The 22,112-nt window shown below is 44.4% G+C and overlaps 1 protein-coding gene across 1 annotated transcript; it reads right to left on the bottom strand.

Annotated features, from left to right (window-relative positions):
• Positions 1–71: 71 nt before the first annotated feature.
• Positions 72–21,916, bottom strand: LOC135373738 (40-kDa huntingtin-associated protein-like). The gene is made up of 11 exons (XM_064606826.1): positions 21,668–21,916; positions 21,563–21,609; positions 21,260–21,332; positions 19,367–19,658; positions 17,731–17,788; positions 16,411–16,470; positions 16,257–16,345; positions 13,374–13,455; positions 7,383–7,429; positions 430–485; positions 72–372 (listed from the first exon to the last, which is right to left on the bottom strand). Exons 1-11 carry the CDS (start codon positions 21,721–21,723, stop codon positions 309–311), a joined length of 924 nt encoding a protein of 307 aa, XP_064462896.1. The 5' UTR covers positions 21,724–21,916; the 3' UTR covers positions 72–308.
• Between the last annotated feature and the right edge of the window lie 196 nt (positions 21,917–22,112).

Here is a 22,112-nt window from a genome sequence, read left to right as displayed (position 1 = left end):
GCCATGTAGAGTAGTGTTTATTGTGTGCATTGAGTTGTGCATTAAATTGTGAAGATATGGAAGGTGCGGAATGGAATGCAACTGTTTATCGAATTGCAAAGATTACGATGGAAAGTTTTTGGGAATGTCCAGAATGTTTATCCAATACTCCTCTGTTCCACAAACCATTGGTAATATGCCAAATATTAAGTCGCAGCTTTTAAGGGTCATATATTCTGGAAGCACACTGTATTTCTTTTTAAATGATTTCTGCTTCTTGGGTCAGCACAGACGAAATGTCCTTTTTAAGAGTGTCCTATATTTGCACTTCACCTAGACAGTTCCTCAATAAGATCGTTGAGGAGGTCATTCTGCCGAGCAGAGACGAGAGGCCTATGGAAAAATGTGCACATCTTAAGTTATCAATAAGGCTCTGAACTGAGAACTCACCAAAGGTCTTGCTGTAGTATTTTAACAGCCTCCCTATCTCTAGTTTCCAGGGTCATCTGTAAAAACAATGTCGTTCTGTTTATTACATGGAACCAGAAGTAGAATTCTTCAAAAACTTCTATTTACTTGAGAGCAATTCATAATTTAAGAGGCCAAACCAGTCGGGGAGCAAATCCAATTCACAATTTTCCCGATTCTAGATGGCGCAGCACTCGCAGTCCTTATCACGCCGTTCGCCTCCGACTCCGAAATAATCCCTGTTGTGCACGGTTGAGATCGCAAGTTTAAGGCAGCACGCTCCCCTGCACTGTTTGTCTTGAGGTAAAGTGTCTGACTTTGATACAAAAGGTCTGCAGTTCGATTCGAGACATTCACGTCTTTTTGCTTGTCTCCTATTGCTATATGAATACTATGTTATTTCGATTTTGTTGTGATATATTTATGCTATAATTATTGTTTTCAGAAGTCACTGGCGTCGGTACTGACTGATTATGGAATTTTAGTTGCTCTTCGTATTGTTGTACTAGTGCATACTTACTGTATGCTGACGTACAAGTGTGATCGGATAGTACAGATGGTAAGGCACAATACAAGCACAAATGGTATCATAAACGAATGTTGCCAACATTGAGTCTGAGTACTAGTTGATTGCCAATTAAGAAATCAGGAAATGGCCACGGAAAGGTTACTTCATATGCTATCAAGGCTCGCCAGATATGCCGGTATCTTGGAGGCTCTCAACTGGATGCACCAGCGGCTGTAAATTAGGCTGCACACAGCACTTACAATGCCAGTCTGGAAAATCAAGTGCTCGGAACAGTATACTTTTTCTCTTTTTTTTTGCACTCGCTTACACGCAATTTACCTCTCTTATTCATGCAGGAATGACATTTTGATACGTATATTTCTGGTAAGTAAGTATTATCAAATACATATATGAATTCATTTTCAAGGCGTTGGTGCAAAGTACTGTTCAAAATTTCCGTTGCAAAATAGACTGCTTATTATTACCCGGAAACTTCAGTAACATATTTGAAAGACTCCTTTCACCTCTGTCTTGCCTTCTTTCTCTTTCACATTACACCAGCCCAGAAAAATGATGCCAGTCGACAATCCCCAGTGACAGGGGACTTCTTTTCGTTTCGGCGTGGTGTGTTAGTTTGCCAAACCGTACAAAGGAGGTGAAGGGTGATAAAGGCTTCGGGTCTACACACAAGAAACCAACCAAGGAAGATACAGGAAGCTCGATCGGCGAGGCCTCGCAGCGGGAGTCGCGATATTCCTAAAACAGAGACTGTTCTCTCTTTTTTTTCCCTGGACACAAGAAAAACGATTCGACAAAAAAATAAAAGGACACAGAGTAACAAAATGGTCACCTGACAACATAAGAGGTTCTTGTTTGAGTGTAGCAAAAAGTGCACTTCGACCTCCTTATCTTGTGGGACAAGAAAATATATGTTTTTGTTTTCTTTTTTTTTTTAGAAGAATCTCTGAAGTGTAAATTTTTTTCTCCAGATTTCATTGTATTGGATGCTGAGGTCTCAGTTAATTCAATCCGAACTTGAAAATGTGGAATTCAGTCGTGGAAAAAGCTGAAAAACTGGACACAATGTGAGCCAAATTCATGCATATTTTAGGCAAATCACTATTCTTGTAGGTCAACACAGACATAGATTGAACTACAAAATGGGGGTTTCCAAAAATGAATCTGAGTGTTAGTTCCCAACTGAAGGAATGATCACGGAGAAATCATTTCATATAATCGAAGCTCGCCCGAGAGGCCGGATTTTCGTCTCTGGAAAAAAAATGTCCCCAGGAAGAACCGTCTCCAAGAAAAAATGTCCCAGGAGAAATCATCTCTGCAAGAAGAGTATCACGAAAGGTAGTTTTCGTCACACGGCGCTATAGCGTAGCATAGCGGGCGTGCCTAGCTGTGTGTAGGGCTGTACGCTGAAATAAATCTTTCAAAATAAAACATGAAAACAATCTATGACAAAAAAGTCACAGAAGCTAGCAACAACTGTGCAACAGGAACTTTCATTTCGTAGTGAGGGAGGGCAGTCGGGGACATTTTGTCCTTGGACACTTTCGGGGACATTTTGTCTGGGGCCATTTCGCAACCAGCCAGGAGTGTCGAAAGATGGAAAGTCCAGGAAACCAGTATCGAAAAATTGGGCATACCTCAAAATAAAGTGATCGAATTCCCCGTTGAAAAATAAACTACTGTAAATAAATGTCATCTGGCTATAAAATGCACAGTTGTGCCCGGGAAACTGCCAAAGCGCACTTAGACTAACCTAAACATGAATATGCAAACACCGAACTTTTACTAACCTAATAATAAACTAACTAACGTGGTGTTCCGCCGCGTCCGCCCCGCTTAGCCTAAGCCGCCAAAAATGTAGCTCTCGTTCGCGAAAATGACTTGGACAGACACAGAAATTTCGTGAGTCTGTGTGGTAAATTGTGACGTCGGATTTTTAAACACGGCATATCATCGTACGAAGCAATCGAGCATTATCGTTGGTTTTCCTTGTTTCGAGAACGCGAATTTGGGTTCCGGAAAAGATGGTTCCTCATTGCGTGGCAGAAATAATGGTGCAGCGGTCGCTTGATCGATTTTTCTTATTTGTTCACCTGGAGAGTTGATGAAAAAAAAAAAAGATAATAATAAAAATAAATAAAAGAAAGAAAGAGAAGAACACAGAAAGCTGCAGTTGTAAATGCCGTTATCCTAAGGAACATTTATCTCTGTGTAATCTGCTTGCTCGTAAACATGTTTCTCATGTGCTAACCCACTTTTTCGCATCCAGGAAGCGGTCCAAGGGCCGCTTTGTTCACCCTAGCCCGTTCGGTAACTTGATAGGTTTCCCCCCCTCCGACACATAGTGACTAAGCATGCCATTACATGTCTCTCATCCCTAGTCCCCAACGCTTTTTCAAGTAATAATTGATGTCAAATAATAAACATTTTTGACAAATAAATCAGTCAAACGAATAAATGACATCTTTGGATGACGCTCACTACTCGGTGCTCTTATATCACATATCATATCTCCAGTATGGTATTTTCCTATTGTACGTCAGACACAGACTTTGCAGTTGTTCTCTCATACTTTCGATGTGCATGAACCGTATCTTCAGCAGAAGCGGAGTTGTACAGGCCATGAAACAATGAATAAATGGGTGTATAGCTTTCATTTTACATAAACATCGACACAGAAAAGATGCAGGAGACAACTGCAAAACCCGTGTCTGGCCAACTGTAGAAAAATACTAGCATCCAGAGGACGATATCACTAGCGAACTAGTGTTGCGAATTATATCGATTTTATGTTACCCATTGAATTGAATTTAAAATGAGGAGAGCGAATAGTAACACTTGGTCCATTGTGATGTGCTCCACCGGATATCTGCAACTACGCCCCTGTATTTTGGCAGCACAGGTGCTTGCGGGACACAACCAGGGACCTTTTTTTTTTCTTATACCCCGCGAATTTCAAGATTGCGGATTTCGCAACCGAGAATATCGACGTCTTCCCGAAAACTTCAGTAGTTTCGAACTGACTGAGGCGTGCACTCTTAGCGAAAAGAAAAAGAAACTGCGAGTTGTTATTATGGGAGGCGACGGTAGAATTTCTAGCATTTTTTCAGCATTGCGAACATTACAGCACAGTCCTGTTGAAAGTTACTGTAAAGAATACTGTAAAGAAGACTGTAAAGCCCAGCTTGCAGTAACCGGAAATAAGAAGGATTCTCGTTAGCCTTACGAGACGGTTCAAACAGTTGACTGAGTCCGCACAAACTCGAACCGGCAAAATCGGGCAAATTGACGTTTCACGAGAAGCTAATAAACTCGTCTCACTCTTCTATACACGCACCGTGCGCAGAGACAGAGAGAAGAAGAGGGTCGTTGATGTCGGTGTACTTTCTCTTTACATTCATGACTTGAAAACCTGAGACAAGGTGGCGGACGATAACAGACAAACACAAACACGGTCTCAAAACAACTATGCAGGCTCAGAGGAAAATCCCTTTACGGGCCGCTAAGCAACCTTTTGTACTGGCCTCCAAGGCCATGACCTAAGTCTGGGGCATGAAGGTAATGAGAAGAGAGAGAGAGAGAAAGAGGATGCAGGAACCAGCATGTCATCCAGACCCCACGCCACCCATACAAGCTAGTATCATTGCGCATGCGCACCAATACTAGCTTGTATGGGTGTAATTACTTGCTCGCGGAAGGATACAGTCCGTGCAGTTTTCCTTTCGCGCCACCAGATGGCAACACAGAATGACGTGTTTCACTGGGCTTTCAGTCCGTGTTTCTGCGTACTCACATTTCATGCTTTTTTTTTATAAAAACGGAAAGTGGTAGACATGTACATATGGTGCCTATCGATTCCTGAAATATTTCGAGAGAAAGTAAATGGGAAGTTTTTTTCAAAATGGCTATAGAAGTTTAATAAAAACCTGTTCAAAGAGGGAGGAGAAAAATTTTGCATATTTTTTTCGCATTCGTGACGTTGCCGTAAAATACATACGACATGTATCAGAAACGTATTAACGTTATCCGATTAATCTCGCTTTCCTCTTTATAATGAAACTACTCGTGTTAAAATCTGCGCAATGGTTACCGAGAAAAAGCATAAAATATGTTTCATAGGAAATACATTGGGACGGAGAGCTGGTATGCCCTCTTACCAGCTGCATGTTAACTCTACTACATGACTGGACAAAAAAGTAGAGAAATTCCGACTTAACATAACAAAAAAACAAGGTTTACTCAGACGTTTCGTCCGTCATGCGACGGACATCATCAGTGCCAAACTGAATGAGAGATTACACAACCGGTCGCTATTTAAGGAGATGGGACTATTGCTCGGGAAGGGGGCCACGGTTTTTGTTACAAACCGAGGAATCACCACGTATGTGCCAAGACTCTAGAAGCTTTGTGGGTCCCCATCTTTGCTCTCGAGCCTACTACATGTGCAACCTGCAAAACTTCTTGCTCTGCCCCTCCACAGTGATATGGCTCAGCCTCAGAAAGTGAACCAAAACGTATTGGTGGTTCCATATGCTACTGCAACCATATGATATGCTGCAATATCCGCACGCTTGCAGATGCGGTCATGAATCTAACATATGTTGGTAGTGCGGATGGGGATACTGTCAACGTTATCCACACTCACCTCTCATATGCCACTCAAGAACCATCAGTAAAATACAGGGGTGCGCGAATATTCGAGTTCTTGAATTCGAATCGAATATCAAATGCTCGAACCTATTCCATTCGCGAATCGAATATCCAATATTCGATTTTTCGAATATTCGACTATTCCACTAATATGAACGACACAACCCGAAAGTGGGCTTCACCTGATGCTTCCGTGCATAAGGTGAAGCCTGCTTTATGAAATTGCCCTTGCTGCAGGATCAACACAGTCCGGACGGTGTTTAGTTTAAGATAACGTTATCTAAACTTAGTTTTGTAGACATCGTCTGTGGAAGGGGTCGCGCCGACGGGGGACTTTAATTTGATGTTTGTGGGGCTACTCTTGAGTAATGACTACAGCCCACAAACAAGAAGGGTGTTTTAAAGATGTCCTGTATGTCTAAAATTTCAGCAGTGCAACTTCCTCGGGTGAGAGCAAAGCAACTATGGGTGTTCACGGCAAAGCTGAGGCAGGATGCCAATTCGTTTGTTCCACAAATGGCCTGTGGTTGTCTGAAACAATTACAGCCTCATCCGTACAACATGCTACTACCGGACATAAAATTTTGAAATGAAGGTAACCACTCCAGTAAGTGTAGGCTCACCTGAAAAGCAGGAAGCACTCTGATGTAAAATTAAAGAGTAGGGGCTTTAAACAGAAGAATTGCATGTCTCTCTTGTGACAGTTAATGCCAGAAAAATTACACTAAAGCGATGGGCCACAAAATGGAAACTTTTAGAGTGAAAGTCACATATTGTAAATTGTGCATGAATATTCGATATTCGATTTGGTATTTGGAATTTTTTCCCCCATTCGATTTGATATTCGATTCGACTTAAAATATTCGGATTCGCACACCCCTAGTAAAATACTGTTTGAGTGATAATTAAATTCAATGTACAGGCTCAGCTCAAAGATCGCAAAACAGTGTGCTCAACAAAGAAATGGAATTACCATAATGTTATATGCCAAACGTCTGTGTAATTTGTTGGCAGACGCTTCTCTGCTGCAAAACAGTCTGTAGCACTTCTATACCTCCTATGCAACAGGCAGAGCCAACTTTGCAAGCTCTCATAACAAGGAAACGACTGGACTGGGTCACAATTAGGTTGCATAAGCACAGTGTCAATAACGATGCTTACTTGCAAAGCACTGCACTGTGAAGGGACCTAAGCACTGGAACAGTAGTATGTATTTGTACGTAGACATAGCTCGGAATTGCCTCAACCTCAAAGGCCTCGCTACCTGTACCTGCCAGACAATGTGAACCCCATACTTTCACAGAACAGGCCATCTGATATTTGAAGTGAATCTTACATAGGCACTTGCTCCATCTCACTGAATATTTAATAGTATTTGAATACAATACATGAATAATTAATAATGTACATGTTCAAAATGTTTTCCAAAGCAAGCCATCCAAGCATCCACACTAGGGCTGTGCGAATATTTAGATTTTCCAAAAAGCAATAAGCAGCAAATAATGTATATTCAATTAAAATTCCAAATCAAATATAGAATTCTATATTTGTACTTCAAATCGAAGATCCATATGCACATATCACGTGCATGCGTTACATATCCATATGTATGTGTGCATGTACGCTGTATCAGCTACTAACTATTCACTTTGTATTTGCTTTGGGTATGTAACTGTTAGCTCTACACTCTCACACTACACTCCTCACAACAAATGAGATTCCCTTGAGCAGCATAAGGTAGGAAGTAAACTTTACGTACCACAAGTGACCTCAACAGCAGGAAGAGATCTTCTCCAATATATACAGCTGAAAAGTGTTTAATAATGTTATTAGGACATGCAGTAAAACCTCATTAACTTGAAGACATAAGCAAGCTTTCAGATGAGCTAAATACTGAAATGCTGTTTAGAGAAATAGAGAAAAGAATGTGAAATCTGACCATTACACCAGAGTATCATCATGTACGAGCATTCATGCTGCAGCCAGTCAAAACCACATACCCAAACCAATCACAAGATAAGTTATGACGAGATCGGGCCAGTGTCCACACCCTTTGAGGTCGATCACTGCATGCATTGTGCGCTGTTTTGTCGAAGCGTTGGTGTCACATTCGTCACTTTTGTTCTCACTATCAGAGCTGTGTTGTCCATCAGCAGTGCAACCTCTTCCACATTTGCTTCACAGGTGCCATGACTCACAAATACCAGCCAGCTTGCGTTGGGGAAAGGACCGTACTTCGTAACAAGGTTTGGCACAGGAATGCTGCTTATAAGAGCCGTCAAGTATGCACAACGTAATTTCAATGAGTGTGCCCTTCCTCTTCAAAATGCTTCCCTAAGCCATAGATGCCCCTGTTGCGCTCACCCAGAGCAACTTAGAAAATATGGTCAATGACAGATCTGAGCAACACTTCAGTGCAAGAGTGCAGAGTGGAAAGGGACAGAGCAGACCAAACCATGCATAGCTCTGCGACCAATCTGCACAACATTTTGTCTTTCAAGTCACGTGCTCTCCAATGAAGATGGCTGATGACGTTAGTTATGCATGGGAAGATATGTCATGTTCTCACTTAAAGGAACGTGAGAGTGTCGTAAGGTGGGCTCTTCCTCCTGTATAAATTTACGATGGAACTTCGCTTCTCGATTGTTCAAGCGTTTCACAGGCCACCAGAAAAGTTCCCATCGCTGTAAGCGAGCAAGCACTGTCACAAAAATTGGGCACAATATTGGAGTCAGCATTATATTGAGGATCGTAACAAACAAGCTCGAGTGTAGCGACTGCACATTGCAAAAGCTGATGCCTTCCAGCAAACATAGCAGTGCATTTAGAAATGGGGAGCATGCTGTACATTTTCAAGAGTTAGTTTTGTCAAATTCACTTGGGGTAGGAATACATTGCAGGCTAGTTCCATCTCAAATCGAACAATCCGGTACAGTTGATGTCTCGAATGAACGGGAAAAAAATATATGTTGAAGCCATTGGTGAGTTAGGAGAAATAAACGCTTTCCGAATTCTCTGCGCTGCGCGGGTCGGGAAGTAGGAGAGGAGGAAAAAATTGCCTCTCATAAGACTATGTCGTCGCGCGCGGGTTTGAGCGTTCGCTACAAGGCTATTTCTTGTCGCATTATAGAAATTTCTTGATCTGACTTTAGACCACTTAGGGCACAACAGGATCCTGCGTTGGCAGTGCTGTGTCCGTTTTTGTTTGTCTACAAAAAAATATCAAAGTTGACTCAAAGTGCCGAAAAGCACCATATTCACTGCAACTTTGCGGACGATGTACAAAACGGATAAGATTGAGCTTTATGCCGTTTAATTTGTCATTCCTGTGGCTATCGAATGATATATAACTTGTTGCTCTACTCTGTCAGGAACGTAAGCGATACCTCTTTTAGTAGCATCATACCACCGAAAAATTACGAATTTTGGAAGCCTTTACCTAAAAAACCCCACCAAAAACTTAACTCGAAAATTTTATATGTTGTAGGTAGTTCCTTAGACTATGCACAGAAGAAAAATCAAAAGTTGGACTTGGTCGGTAGGCGCACCGTGAATTTCTTGCCATCCCCTATACGCGGAGCGCATTCAAGCCGTGGCACCGTGTCCCGCGTGTTGCAAAATCGAATTTTCCAAAGGGATTTTCAGCTTCTGTCTTCACATAAAAAGTAATTGCTATCATTTGAAACCGTTCTGAGAGCTTGCGTTCATAATAGTGTTGTAATCGCTGAATGTACATTGTGGAGCAACCATATGTGCTCACATTTTTTGCGGGATGACACACATGCATTGCAAGTGTTGGGAGCCCGTGAAGAACACAATGCTTTAGACTACTTTTACGTCTTTATAAGAGGTATATTTGTCCACGGTGATCATATCGAAGCATATGTACCGTACACAGAAAAACAACAACTCGACAGCGAAGAAGACAAGGTAACGAAGGTAAGAAGGTAACGTAAGTTATGCAGAGCATTCCGGGTGGATGAGAGTGCTCGTGTCATGAACTGCTGTAGGCCGTTGTGGAAGCCACTTTCCTTAATGTTACTTTTGATGGCAGGTTCTTGACAGATTTTCTTTCAAATGTGGGCAATATTGCTGCGTGTTGTGATTCAGTCACCTTTGCTGTGAAGTAGTCGAAGCAGCTTCTGCATAGCTGGCTCATTTCTGTTACGGCTTCGGCTTGATCTGCTGGAACCACAGTCTTTATGGCAGCTACGTCGATCTCCTAAGCAAAGCGAAAGTCCTTCGTCAATAGCACTTTTTTCTTGTGTATGAGGCGGTAGTCAGCGAAATCCACACGATCAGCGCTGTACAGCGAAGAGGCCATTGAGGTAGGTGTGATACCAGGACGACACACTACAGTAATGTAGATGTCGTCGCACACTCTGTATAAGGGCACTCTGTGCACTTCTGTAGTCGAGAAGTGAGTGAAGCGTCTTCTGTGTGTAGGCGAAACTTTGCGCAAGGTGTCTTCAGGGAGTAAATGCGATCAGGACCTTCCCATGGTCGCAGCATGTCGAACCGAATAACATAATGGACAGCAGCGCCAGTCGGGCTGTTTCGGCAAGGTTCACAAAAGGCACCATGAATTAGCCTTGAGTGTGTGCATATGACCACCACACAACAACATTTTCCTCAGTGCAATTTCCCCCGTCCGAGGACATGGGCCGTAGGAAAGGAAACGTTTCAAAGAATACTGGAAGTCACTGCGTCCCTCCTGCCATAATGCGTACAGTAAATATGCTTGTTTAGAATAACCCTGAACAGATATATCTCTTACAAAGATGTAAAATCATTCTGTTCTTCACGGCCCAGCACTTGCAATGCATGTGTGACATCCCGCAAAAAATGCGAGCACATCTGGTTGCTCCACAATCTAGATTTAGCGATTACACCATTGTTATGAACGCAAACGCTCAGAACCTTGAAAAGGAAACCTTGAAACATCAGAACGGTTTCAAATGACAGCAATTACTTTTTATATGAAGACAGAAGTTGAAAGACCCTTTGGGGAATTCGATTTTGCAACACACGGACACGGTGCCGCCGCTTGAATGCGCTCCGCGTATAGGGCTGGCAAAAAATTTACAGTGCGCCTACCGATCAAGTCCGAATTTTGATTTTGCTTCTGTGCATAGTATAAGGAACTACCTACAACATATAAAATTTTCGAGTTAAGTTTTTGGTGGGGTTTTTTAGGTAAAGGCTTCCGAAATTCGTAATTTTTCGGTGGTATGATGCTACTAAAAGAGGTATCGCTGACGTTCCTGACAGAGTAGAGCAACAAGTTATATATCATTCGATAGCCACAGGAATGACAAATTAAACGGCATAAAGCTCAATCTTATCCATTTTGTACATCGTCCGCAAAGTTGCAGTGAATATGGTGCTTTCCGGTACTTTGAGTCAACCTTCATATTTTTTTGTAGACAAACAAAAACGGACACAGCACTGCCAACGCAAGATCCTATTGTGCCCTAAGTGGTCTAAAGCCAGATCAAGAAATTTCTATAATGCGACAAGAAATAGCCTTGTAGCGAACACTCAAACCCGCGCGCGAAGACATCGTCTTATGAGAGGCAGTTTTTTCCTCCTCTCCTATTTCCCGAACCGCGCAGCGCAGAGAATTCGGAAAGCGTTTATTTCTCCAAACTCACCGATGGCTTCAACATATATTTTTTCCCCGTTCATTCGAGACATCAAGTGTACCGGATTGTTTGATTTGAGATGGAACTAGCCTGCAATAGATGTGTGCTTCGAGTTCACATCTGCTGCAAACACAGAAACTTCCACACAGCGACACATGAGGGAATCCCTTCATTATCACCTTGTTCGCCTCTGTTCCATAATGTCATCTCAACAGTTTTGGTGTCAGTTACATGACCAGTCACTGGGACATCTTTCTCATAGACTGCATAATCTTCTGAATCTATGTACCATGACGTCCACAACTGGTGAGCTGGCAGACTCCTTTGCAGAGTTCATCGCATTCGCTGAACACGATGGCTTCGAGGTTCTCATAGGAGCATTCTTATAAACATGAAAAGCTCAATGTCCAGTCTGCACCTGCACTGAACTGACCGCAAGGTGTAGATGCAGTTCAGCTGTTGTGACACTACTACTATCTCCAAAGAATGAGAAGATGCAAATGGCATTCCCCGTCGTCCGCAGTGCATAACACCTGCACTCTTCTGTTGCATGACCACGATACGTGCTGCAAAGAAATCTGGAAGTCGTGTAGAATGGGGTTGGCACTCCTCCAAAACGAATGGGGACATGCAGGCGCAGTGCACGACAAAAAAGAACACACTTAATCTTGCCATGTCGCGGGTAATTGTTCGCAACAAACACCACCTCACGTTTGTCCTCTGCTGGTTTGCAATTGAGCACAGTCGTATTCATCACCCAGTGCTGCTGATAATCAGTAAGGCATCTTCTTTTCACTAATAATCACATAGGCTCAAGAAAGGACCACAACTCTGTCTCTGTGCTAGTTTTCTCCTGGACTCTCCACTCCCTTCAGAGAGAATGTGCAGCTGGGCAGAATCTTACAGAAGAGGGCTGCTTCGTCCAGGTTGAAGATGTCATGGTAAACCTACAGTCACTAAATTAGCTTCACTTCAGAGAATCGACACTGAGGTCCAATGGAGAGCAGGAGCGCCATCTTGTTTCCGCACTACACCAGTACCGTCCACAGGATCAAAGACGACTAACATAATGCTCCCTGTGGGATAGAGATCTGTGTATGATTGTTGTGCGATAATCCATGTATTGTCCACCAGAGCGTCCCGAAGATGTCAAGGTGAGCTCAAGGCAGGGCCGGCGATAGGGTTGGGAGTAAGGCGACCACCTTAAGCCCCGCGCGAAGCCCTCAACCAGGGATTACTTTCTTTTTATATATCAAATACCGTATGCACTTAATCATGTGAAACAGGCCCTGTGATGTGCCTTTGCCTCAGGCCACGCACACCCCTCGCACCGGCTCTGGCTCAAGGCCGCCAACCTTGATGAGCTGCCTTGCAAGAGAAAGGAACATTTCACCAGCGCACGACAGATGGCATTGTGCACTAAAGTGCACATGGGTGTCGTGGCGCGTAAACAAGATGACGCATGCTTGCTCTCGGAACTCAGTGTCTATACTCTGAAGCCTACCTTATTTAGTGACTCTAGGTAGACCCTCTGCATCATTAACTGTGCCACTTTCGCTGTGGATAGGCTTGGACACCACACTGTCCCGCTGCTTGAGGATTATAGACAGCGTCGATGAACGAATGCATATTTCTTCAGCGAATGGTTAATATCCGTCCTGCCTTCTTTCTCCAACTCTTTGATGAGCGCAACTTTCTGTTCCAGTGTAGCATTTTGCACTGCTTCATAACGAGCCATTCGTGTCTGAAGGCTTCAAGGACTGCTAGCGAAAGGGCACCGTGGGGCCCAAAGAGAACCTTTCAAGCAACACGCACACAACCATGAGACAGCGACACTGGGAAACAAAGAAGCCAGCCCTATGTGTCTCCCACATCACACCAACGTGGGCTGGCGTCACTACGAGACCCTGCAACTCCTGGCTGATAGACTATTTTTTGGAATTTGTGGCGATTGAGATATCTGACTCCTGTTTTCGGAGCCCTTTGAGCTAAACAGCAACAAACACTTTGGGATACTCTGTGTATAAAAAAAAAGAATTAAAAAAAAAAAACATACAAAGATTTTTACTTTAGTTTTATGATCAAGGTAAGCTTTGTGCACTAACGTTTGCTCTGTGTCAGCTCCCCTGGGCTGTCGTAGAGATACTGATCCAGAAGACGGGACTGCTCTGGCGATGGCTTTGGTGGCTGGAAAACAAAGGTTGCACAATTAACTTCAGTTTACACAATGAGTGTCGAAAGTAGAAAAAATAACTTTTAGGACATCACAGTAGATATGACAGTTCATATTTTGGAGTGGGAACTGTACTGTACTGCACTGCGCTGAACAACCACCCTTTCGTGAACCTCACTCTCAATGCACGCACAACTGGTCAAAAGCCTGCTCATGTTGAAACAAAAATCGGCTCTACAGGTACAGCTCTGTTGTGAGCATAGGAGCAAATTGAACTCTTCTCCAGGTGGTGCTGGCTGGCTATACGAAAGGAATTTCATACTACCTGGACGGAAATACCGGTAACCATTACAACGGCACAATTCTTCGCAAGACAGTACGTGCATAGCACGCATGCCACATTTCTTCAAGGTAACATTCATGACACCAGCAAAATATGTGGTGCCACCACCAACAACTTTATTGCGAGATGATGAATGGGGAGTTTCATTGCCAGGGGCGATACTCTACCCCATTGCTGGTCGTGATGTGGGGGAATGAAATAATGAGCCCCTTCACAATAAGGATCGAAGTCCTACGGTATCCAGAAAGGTCAAGAAAGCTTTCAGGGCAGAGCGTTGGTGATTTGGATGTAGCCAGGGACAAAGCAATTTTGTGAGAGAGAGGGGGCGAGAGTCCAGCTAGTTAAAGAATCCGGATAGTGGGGTTCGGGAAGGTTGGTAGTGTGGGCAATGGAGAAGAATGTGCTCTAGGTCTTTACAGCACTGCAGTGACAGCATTGTTGAGAGTCAACTTGTCTCAAGCAGCAACGCCACTGCACTGTAAAAGCCACATCAAGGCGCATTCGACGAACTAATGCAGCATCTTGATGAGAGGTATGTCGAGGCACGCGGAAAGCGAGCGCTGGATCAACTCTGCTCAGTGTGGCTGGGGGGAGAATGTCAGCGGTCCATTGGTGGGAAGCCAGAGGGGTCACGAGGCGTCGAAGTACGGAACGACAATCTCCTCTCAGCAGTATAATATGCATCCGTCTCCGAGAGAAGAGAGCAGCTTCTGCAGTGCTGTCAGCCTGTCCATTTCCTTCGACACTGCAACGGGCTGGAACCCGTTGGAGATCCAGCCTCTGCCCTGCTCCGTAGACAAGGTTGTAAGCGAATTTTTCCACTGCAGAAAGGTAGGGGTTTTAGATTTCATAGTTTTAACGCAGGCGACATCGCTCCGCAATGCGGAGATGCACAGACTGAGGTCCTGCTATGACGGGTGCCTCAACATTCTGGAAACTGCATAGGAACGCATAGTTTGAGATCCATGGAACCCAGCAAAAACGAGACATTTTGAAAACAAATGTTTGTGTTTCTTAAACAGGCAACTGGAACTCACTTTCTTAATTCCCCCTAGCATACAACTCAAAATACGAAGCTACCGTAATTTCACAACCATAAGCCGCAGGACCCGTTTTTAGGAACGTTTTGGAAATTTTCTGGCAGATAAGGCGCACTCGCAGGTAAGCCATGGGCTATATGACACGACTGGTTTGCACAACAAAGGAGACCGTAGAGAAGGCCATAAACCCTGTGGCCCATACTCCCGGGGCGGCATGGTGCACAACAAAGGAGGTCAGTTCTAGTGTTCTACCAAGATTGGATTGTGCCTAGCGTTGCCACCTTTCGGAGTGAAAAATACCGGCTGAGGGAGAGGAGGTGGAATAGAGGGAAAGGACGAAAGGCTCGTGGGAGAGGGAAAGTGGGTGAGGAACGTTGTAGCTGGCTCGACGCAACCACCAACAGCTTTGCACAACCACTGCTCTTGTCCCCTCCAAACACAAGACTTAATGAATAACAATGATAATAACAATAACAATGAATAATAATAATAATGAACAATTAAGAAAACGACTGGTGACTGCGGAGTTGGGTCTGTGCTCCAGATTTATTCAAGCTGTAGTCGAACGTTGAAGGCAAAACCCCACAAAAGCCCCTATGAAAGGTCTTGAGCCACAAATACCGGCAAAAGGCTGCCGGTATCACCTTCCTACCGGCAACCGGCAGAGAGCGCAAATAACCAGCTGTGCCGGTATAATACCGGCCTGGTGGCAACCCTAGTTACAGCTAGGGTTGCCATCTTTCGTAGTGAAAAATACTGGCTGAGGGAGAGGAGGTGGAATAGAGGAAAGGAGGAAATGTTCGCGGGAAAGGGAAGTGAGTGAGAAGTGGATAGTATACAGAGAGAGAGAGAGAAAGAAAGAACGAGCGTACTCGCTCAAGACAACAATGATAACAATAATAACCAAGAAAACGACTGGTGACTGCGGAGTTGGGTCTGTGCTCAAGATTTATTCGAGCTGTAGAGTAATGTTGAAAGGAAAACCCTGTAAAAGCCCCTATGAAAGGTGTTGAGCCACAATTACCGGCAAAAGGTTGCCGGTATCACTTTCCTACCGGCAACCGGCAGAGCGAGCAAATAACCGGCCGTGCCGGTAAAATACCGGCCTGGTGGCAACCCTAATTGTGCCCTCAATGTGTGCCTTCCGGAAGACATGAATCACTGTCACAGCTTTCGTTAAAGCTGCTTGGGGGAAGACACAAGGAAGGTAAGTATACTCGAATGTGGACATGCCCCTGTTCTGCATTGTCCATGCAGGGTGGAGCTGTTCTGGAGACACTGTCAGCCCTTTCGTTAAAACTGGCGTATGGGGAAAATACCAGGGAAAAATAGTCATCGGATAAGCTGCAGAGCATCCACGAAAAAAAAATCGCACATACGCCGCGGCTAATACGCGTGAAATTACGGTAGTCAATCGGATAAACATCAGTACCCGAAGTAGAAGCAGTAGCAGCAAACAGGTAACTTCTGCATCAGCGAGGGCATCCGCAAAAGCCCCTATGGGACGTCCCTGGAACATACCTTTAGTGACAAAAACAAGCAGCATGTACATCTCGCTGTTACCGTTAAAAACTATTGTTCCTCACCGTTCTCTCGGGCAACACTGCAAATCTCTGTCACTGCTGTAAGTGCTGCAACCTTGTCACCTAAAAGGAAATGTCACCTTGAAGCCACATTAATGGGGACACGTTATGCTCATGTAACGCTGAGATGAGGCAACAAGGGGAGCAATTTTGCGTTGCTCCACCATATTTGTTTAAATCTAAATCTCCCTGTTTGCTCGTCAGACTGATGTTACCATTTTGATGAAACGCAGTAGCGATACAGATACATCAACCTCACAGTCGGACAAAATGTGGAATTGCTACAATGGGGGCAACAACATTGGGAGACTGGCAGACACATTTTTATCTTGTGTTCTCATTAAACGTTAAAGCTGAAGGTGAAATCCTTGCGTGCCTTTGCTGATTACAATAAACAATTTAGCCCGAAATTTCAAATTTGTGGACTAAGGCGCCATCACATCATTATCATTGAAACATGGCATATGTCGAAACAGCCAGACAGCGGCGGAAATCGAACCACGTCTACGACTGCCATATCTCAATCTTTCAAGTTCTTAGGCACCTTGAGGCTTATGTTGTGCTCTCCTGTTTGTGTGTTCCTGCCTCAGAACAGTTTCTTTATTCACAATCATTATCATCTCTGTATTCTAATTTATTAAAGGTTTCTGTTGACATAACACTGCGGCCATTCCAACACGCACTAGCATTCTGTGTGTATGACCAGTTTGGAGCTTCCTCTCCCCCACTCCTTCCCGCAGTCCTCTCTCCATCTGTCCACACCTGTACGCACCTCATAGCCACAGTTGCTTTGTGATGCAAACACACACACACACAAAAATAATAATAATAATAACCAGCGGTGATGTTCACAGTATTTTGCTTCCTGCCTATAAAGTGTGCTGTAAAGGTCTCTGTTTTGGATGGAAAGTGTTTCAGCATTTTGGTGTAGGATTTACATGAAAATCGATTGATTAGAACTTAATTAATATGAGACACGAGAGGCACTGTTTGGTTCTAAGCTCACGTCATGCTCCTCGAGAGCGTGTTCTGATGGTACCTTTGCAACCCCGTGAAATGTCAAAATGAAGACACATCCGAGACACAGTGCACAACGACCTTTGCGCCTACGCGGTCACTGTGTCCTTATCAATCGCAATGATTTCAGTAAACATTCCCAAAGTTTACTGGACACTTAGGAACAGCATAATAATCTTTAGCGCTTGAATGCTCTTTTGACTAGCTGGTACACTACTTATTAGACACTTATTAGGCCCATAACACAACAAAACCGACTGACGCCATCACTCTGACGTTCTGTCACATTATGCAGGCAGGACTCACCTATAGCCAGCTGGCACGTGATGGTTTTGTCAAGAGTGGTAATGTAGCTCAGTGGACACTAAAAGCAAATGCACACGGTTGTTAGTAGCTGCCCAGAACCTCTGTGGAGAAGCATGACAGTGACAACTACATGGATCAGTATGAGGTTTGCAAACGTTTGATGCATCAATGTTACCGTACCTATATTTTGTGGACATTCCACTATTAGGTCTCTATTGCAAACTTATAAGCGGGACATCTAAATTCATGTAATGAGTACCAGTTCTCGGTGTTCTGGGACCTGATTGAATACAAGAGAAAATGTTTGTAATAGTCGAGGCTTTTGCGTTTTGGGGGTAAACTCTGCAAAACCAATTTTTACCCTCCGATTTTCATTGTTGTCCCTCAGAATGAAACCCCGATAAACGCTGAAGATTCAGCCACCAATATGGGGACTGAAAAAAAGCGATAAAAACCGGGCTGTTTGGTGGTACATCTAAAAGCGATAAAACCCCGGTGCAGGGGTGTTGTCTCTTTGTGTCCCCTCCACCGGGGTTTTATCGCTTTTAGACTGAAAAATGCTGAGCTCTGTGCATTCAGCACTGGCACTTGGCATCTCCTGTTCTTGTGACGTGCGAGAAGTGATCCATTTTTATGTTCCACCCAAAAATCTGCTTTCGCAGTCAACTTTACCACTCCTGAAATACCGTGAAACCCGGTTTTTGCCCTCCCAATTTTCACAACGCATAAAACCCGAAAAGACAAGAGTCTATTTGTGGCCCTGCAGAGGAAAGCCATACAAAATCAATTAAGTGGCTATAAGCGACATCAATTATAAGTCGATTCATGGTGTGACAGACAAGTTCTGCTGAAGGTAGCATTTCCATGACTTTCGGAAAACTAATGACACTGAGACAGAAAAGAAGGGTTGCATTCCTCTCTTCTGTTCAACAAGTTTCTTTTGCTGTTTTAGAGGTCAGTGGTTGTGCGTACATGCAGAAGAGCAGTTCGCAGTCATGTTCATGCGCATGCCACCCTAAATATGACGTGCGTGTCGGTGCTTCGTCTTTCGAGGTTTCCCTCCTGTTCAGCGTAACGGTTGTCTTTGTTTACGTCCAGTCATCCTTTCCCTTTTGAGGTCCACGAAGACAACGGCCCAAGCTCGGGCGTGGATCTCGGGTGTGGATCTCATCCACCAGCTTGCCCGTGTTTATGCCATCTGTTGCTTTCCCTTTTGAGATCAGGATGCTGAAGATTACAGGAACAACACTTTCTATGGTCTGAACATCACCTTCCCTAGACAGCCTAGAGAGCCTAGAGCCAGAGAATTCCAAACTTGGGTGATGGAATTCACCAAGTTTCGTCGACTCTCGCACGATTACACAGGGCACGATTACACGTAGCAGATGTTGTTGCCAGCACAGCTCGTGGGAAGCTTTGCAGTTCCTATTAATTTCATTTCGCAATGTCATAACTATCTTGCAGCGAGAGAATTTGCACTGTAGCGTTATCAATTAGAGAGAGAGAGAGAAAAAAAAAAGGTACATGTTTCGAGGAGGCTACAGCGCACCAGACCACCCCTTTAAGTAATGCAGTATTGGGTACTGAGCACTGTGCTATGTATTGTTTTAAATCATATTAATGAATTGCATTTTACCTTGCTCTGCATGCTTGCTGCCTGTGTTAGGTACCCTAGCGCTTCGTGGGGGTGCCCAAGGGACTCGAGGGACTCCGCAGCTTCGCAGCAGAGGGCCTGTGCCAAAGCTCCTTGTCCCGCGTCGAGCTGCAGTTGAATTGCACGGCCATAGCAATGCATTGCATTGCACAGAGCCTCCTTCATGGAAGGGCACAGCAGGGACTTTGCTTTGGCCTCTTCGGATAGAAATTGTCGCGCCCCTTGCGCAAGCACCTGAGCCTCTGCTCCCGGGTTGCCCATCGACTGCTCGCACCTGTGACCAACATCTCTCTTTTTGAGATAACTTCATGCTATTTGTGGCACCAAATTTCTCTCTTTGCAACTCAACGAAAAACAGATGTGTACTCCTACTAGGCTCCTCATTTTTTCAAACTCAATTTTGCACAAAACAGAATGCGTGCAGTTCATTGGCAGTGGTTGAAGAGCCACAGCCACATCGGGCATTCCGAGCTCAACTTCCAGCAAGGGCAGGACTGAGAAATACCTTCCATCTGGAAGCATTGTCCAAAAGTGAAACTAATTCTAATTTGTACAGCAAAAATTCTTCCAGCTCTCACTTTATTGCCTAACTTTACGTGCTCTCGGGACTTGTTCTATTTGGCACCCCCTCTGGGGGAGGCACCCGGAGTGGTACCCCCCCACCCCCCAGACAGAATGTTACTGACTAGAGCACAGTACAGGCCCGGGCCTACCTGAAAACCCGAGCCCGGCCCGCGGGCCAGGTAAAGCTTACTTTTTGTGGGCCTGGGCAGGGCTTGAGTTGGACCATTATGGGGCTGGGCACAGGTCCGTATATTGCTGGGCCTAGGTCGGAGCCGAGCCTGTGCTACCCTTCTCAAAGATCGCCACGGCCAACTTTTACAGCCTGATACAATGGACCAGGTAGCATATAAATTTCTCGGGCTTGGGTCAAGTAACTAACAGTCCTTCGGACTTGGGACGGGCCTGGGCTAGGTCTGCAGCCGTCGGTCTGGGCACAGGCGGGTAAATCAAAGGAAGGCCGGGCCTGGGCCTAAAAATGTGGCCCGTGCAGTGCTCTCGTACTGACTACCCTGTAAGTCTAAGTCGGATTATAAATGACATCCTGGCTGCCATCAATTCGCAAAAAAGTGCAGAGCTCAGTGTAAAAAAGTGCAAACGAAGTGCACGACAAGTGCTGTCATCCTGCAAAGTACACTAGATTCCAATCAAATACAAAAGTGTAAGCCTGAGATCATGTGTCACAGACGTCTGCACTGCACTCTTTTTGAGCAACTGTTATCATATTAAATGACCCGAGAGGCAAAAACCCACCTATCTTAACCATAGGAGTGCGAGAATGCGTACAGCATATTGGTTCGCACTGAACATGGTGGAGAACGCACAGGGACAAGTGCGTGTCATCCTTATCCCTAGGCGTTCTCCACCATGTTCCATCTCAACCAAAGTGATTGCCAATATGCCCAAGATTGATGATAACTAATCACCAACAAACACAGCTACCCATTTCCGTCGTCTGCTCTACAGTGCACGAAAAACATTGCAGCCTGGACCGGAAATCCAGAAGATGTGGGTTCGAGTCCTACAGCTGGCTAACCTTTTCTGTGACTTCCATCTTTCATTGCACAGATGGTGAAGGAGGTGCAGCATTTTTGTGAACTGGTGCTGCACTCCCGCAACACTTTTTCCAACTGAATGGCCAAGTGTAGTGCAACGGCTGCACCTCCGCTCAATAAAATGTGGGAACTTACATAGTTTACACTCGTTCACAAACGGTAGCCCAATCGAAGGCAGCTTGTGTTTGTGCATGACTTGTTCATGAAGTTTAATCTCCGCTCAATAAGTTTCAATTCATGTATCAAACATAGGACGTACCGAGCAGCAGCCATGCTGCACATCCCAGCATACTGTGGACAGTCCTGCTGTTGAAGCTGCCTTGCCAAAGTAGCTATAAATTGAAAAGTGCAGATTGTTTTGTAATTTGTACAGCAACAACTACAGTAGCAACTTCACTTCAAGCAAAATTAATACATACATCTGACAACAGCCCCAAGTTCAACGATACACTGGCAAGCTACATTACATTGAATGCGTTGACATAACACAACTCTAATTCCCTGCCATGAATGTCACAAACAGCTAATGCTATCAATGTGACATGTGTATTGAGACACTTACAGTACTGATCGCTGACCTCTGCCAAGTTTGGCTTCCGAAGAAACCTCCTGAAATGATCGCATTGATCAGTACAAAACAGAAAATGTAATTTCTTTCCAGTCTGACTTTTTCAGCTTCTGGGAGATACTCTTGTACTGCTGCATAAAGTCAGCCGTCTCCATTGTTACACGGAATAACTTTCGTTTAAAACAGCAAATGTCAGTTTATTTAGAACACTCTACGACCCATAGAAACACGAACTGGATTGATAAGCGTTAATAAACACGGCATACGTGAGCCAAACTGTATATAGACAAGTACGGGCGACCGTACGACAAACTGAATCGCATTCACCATTCACTAGCGACTGAAGCGACAGCTGCGGCCGGTTGCGGCAGCTCACGTCGCTGGTACGCGCGTAAATGTGAGCTGTTAGTTTTACTAATCGTTGATAACTATTAACATCAAAAGATGTGTGGCTTGTGTCGCTAAATTTGACAGGTAAATAAGCTCGGTAAATAAGAACGTCACACATGGAAATGTGCACCACGACATTACCGTGCGTTTCGGA

Source organism: Ornithodoros turicata, unplaced genomic scaffold, assembly GCF_037126465.1.
Source record: "Ornithodoros turicata isolate Travis unplaced genomic scaffold, ASM3712646v1 Chromosome31, whole genome shotgun sequence".
Classification (NCBI taxonomy): Eukaryota; Metazoa; Arthropoda; class Arachnida; order Ixodida; family Argasidae; genus Ornithodoros; species Ornithodoros turicata.
The sequence above is the reverse complement of the archived record's forward strand: the minus strand, read 5'-3'. Positions and strand labels throughout refer to the sequence as shown.

Coding starts and splice junctions, on each gene's coding strand:
- LOC135373738 (XM_064606826.1), bottom strand. CDS start 21,723: ATGGAGACGGCTGACTTTATGCAGCAGTACAAGAGTATCTCCCAGAAG. Junction 16,346..16,410: donor CAGTGTTGCCCGAGAGAACG/GTGAGGAACAAT, acceptor TTGTCACTAAAG/GTATGTTCCAGGGACGTCCC. Junction 13,456..16,256: donor TGCTACTGCTTCTACTTCGG/GTACTGATGTTT, acceptor TTTGTTTTCCAG/CCACCAAAGCCATCGCCAGA.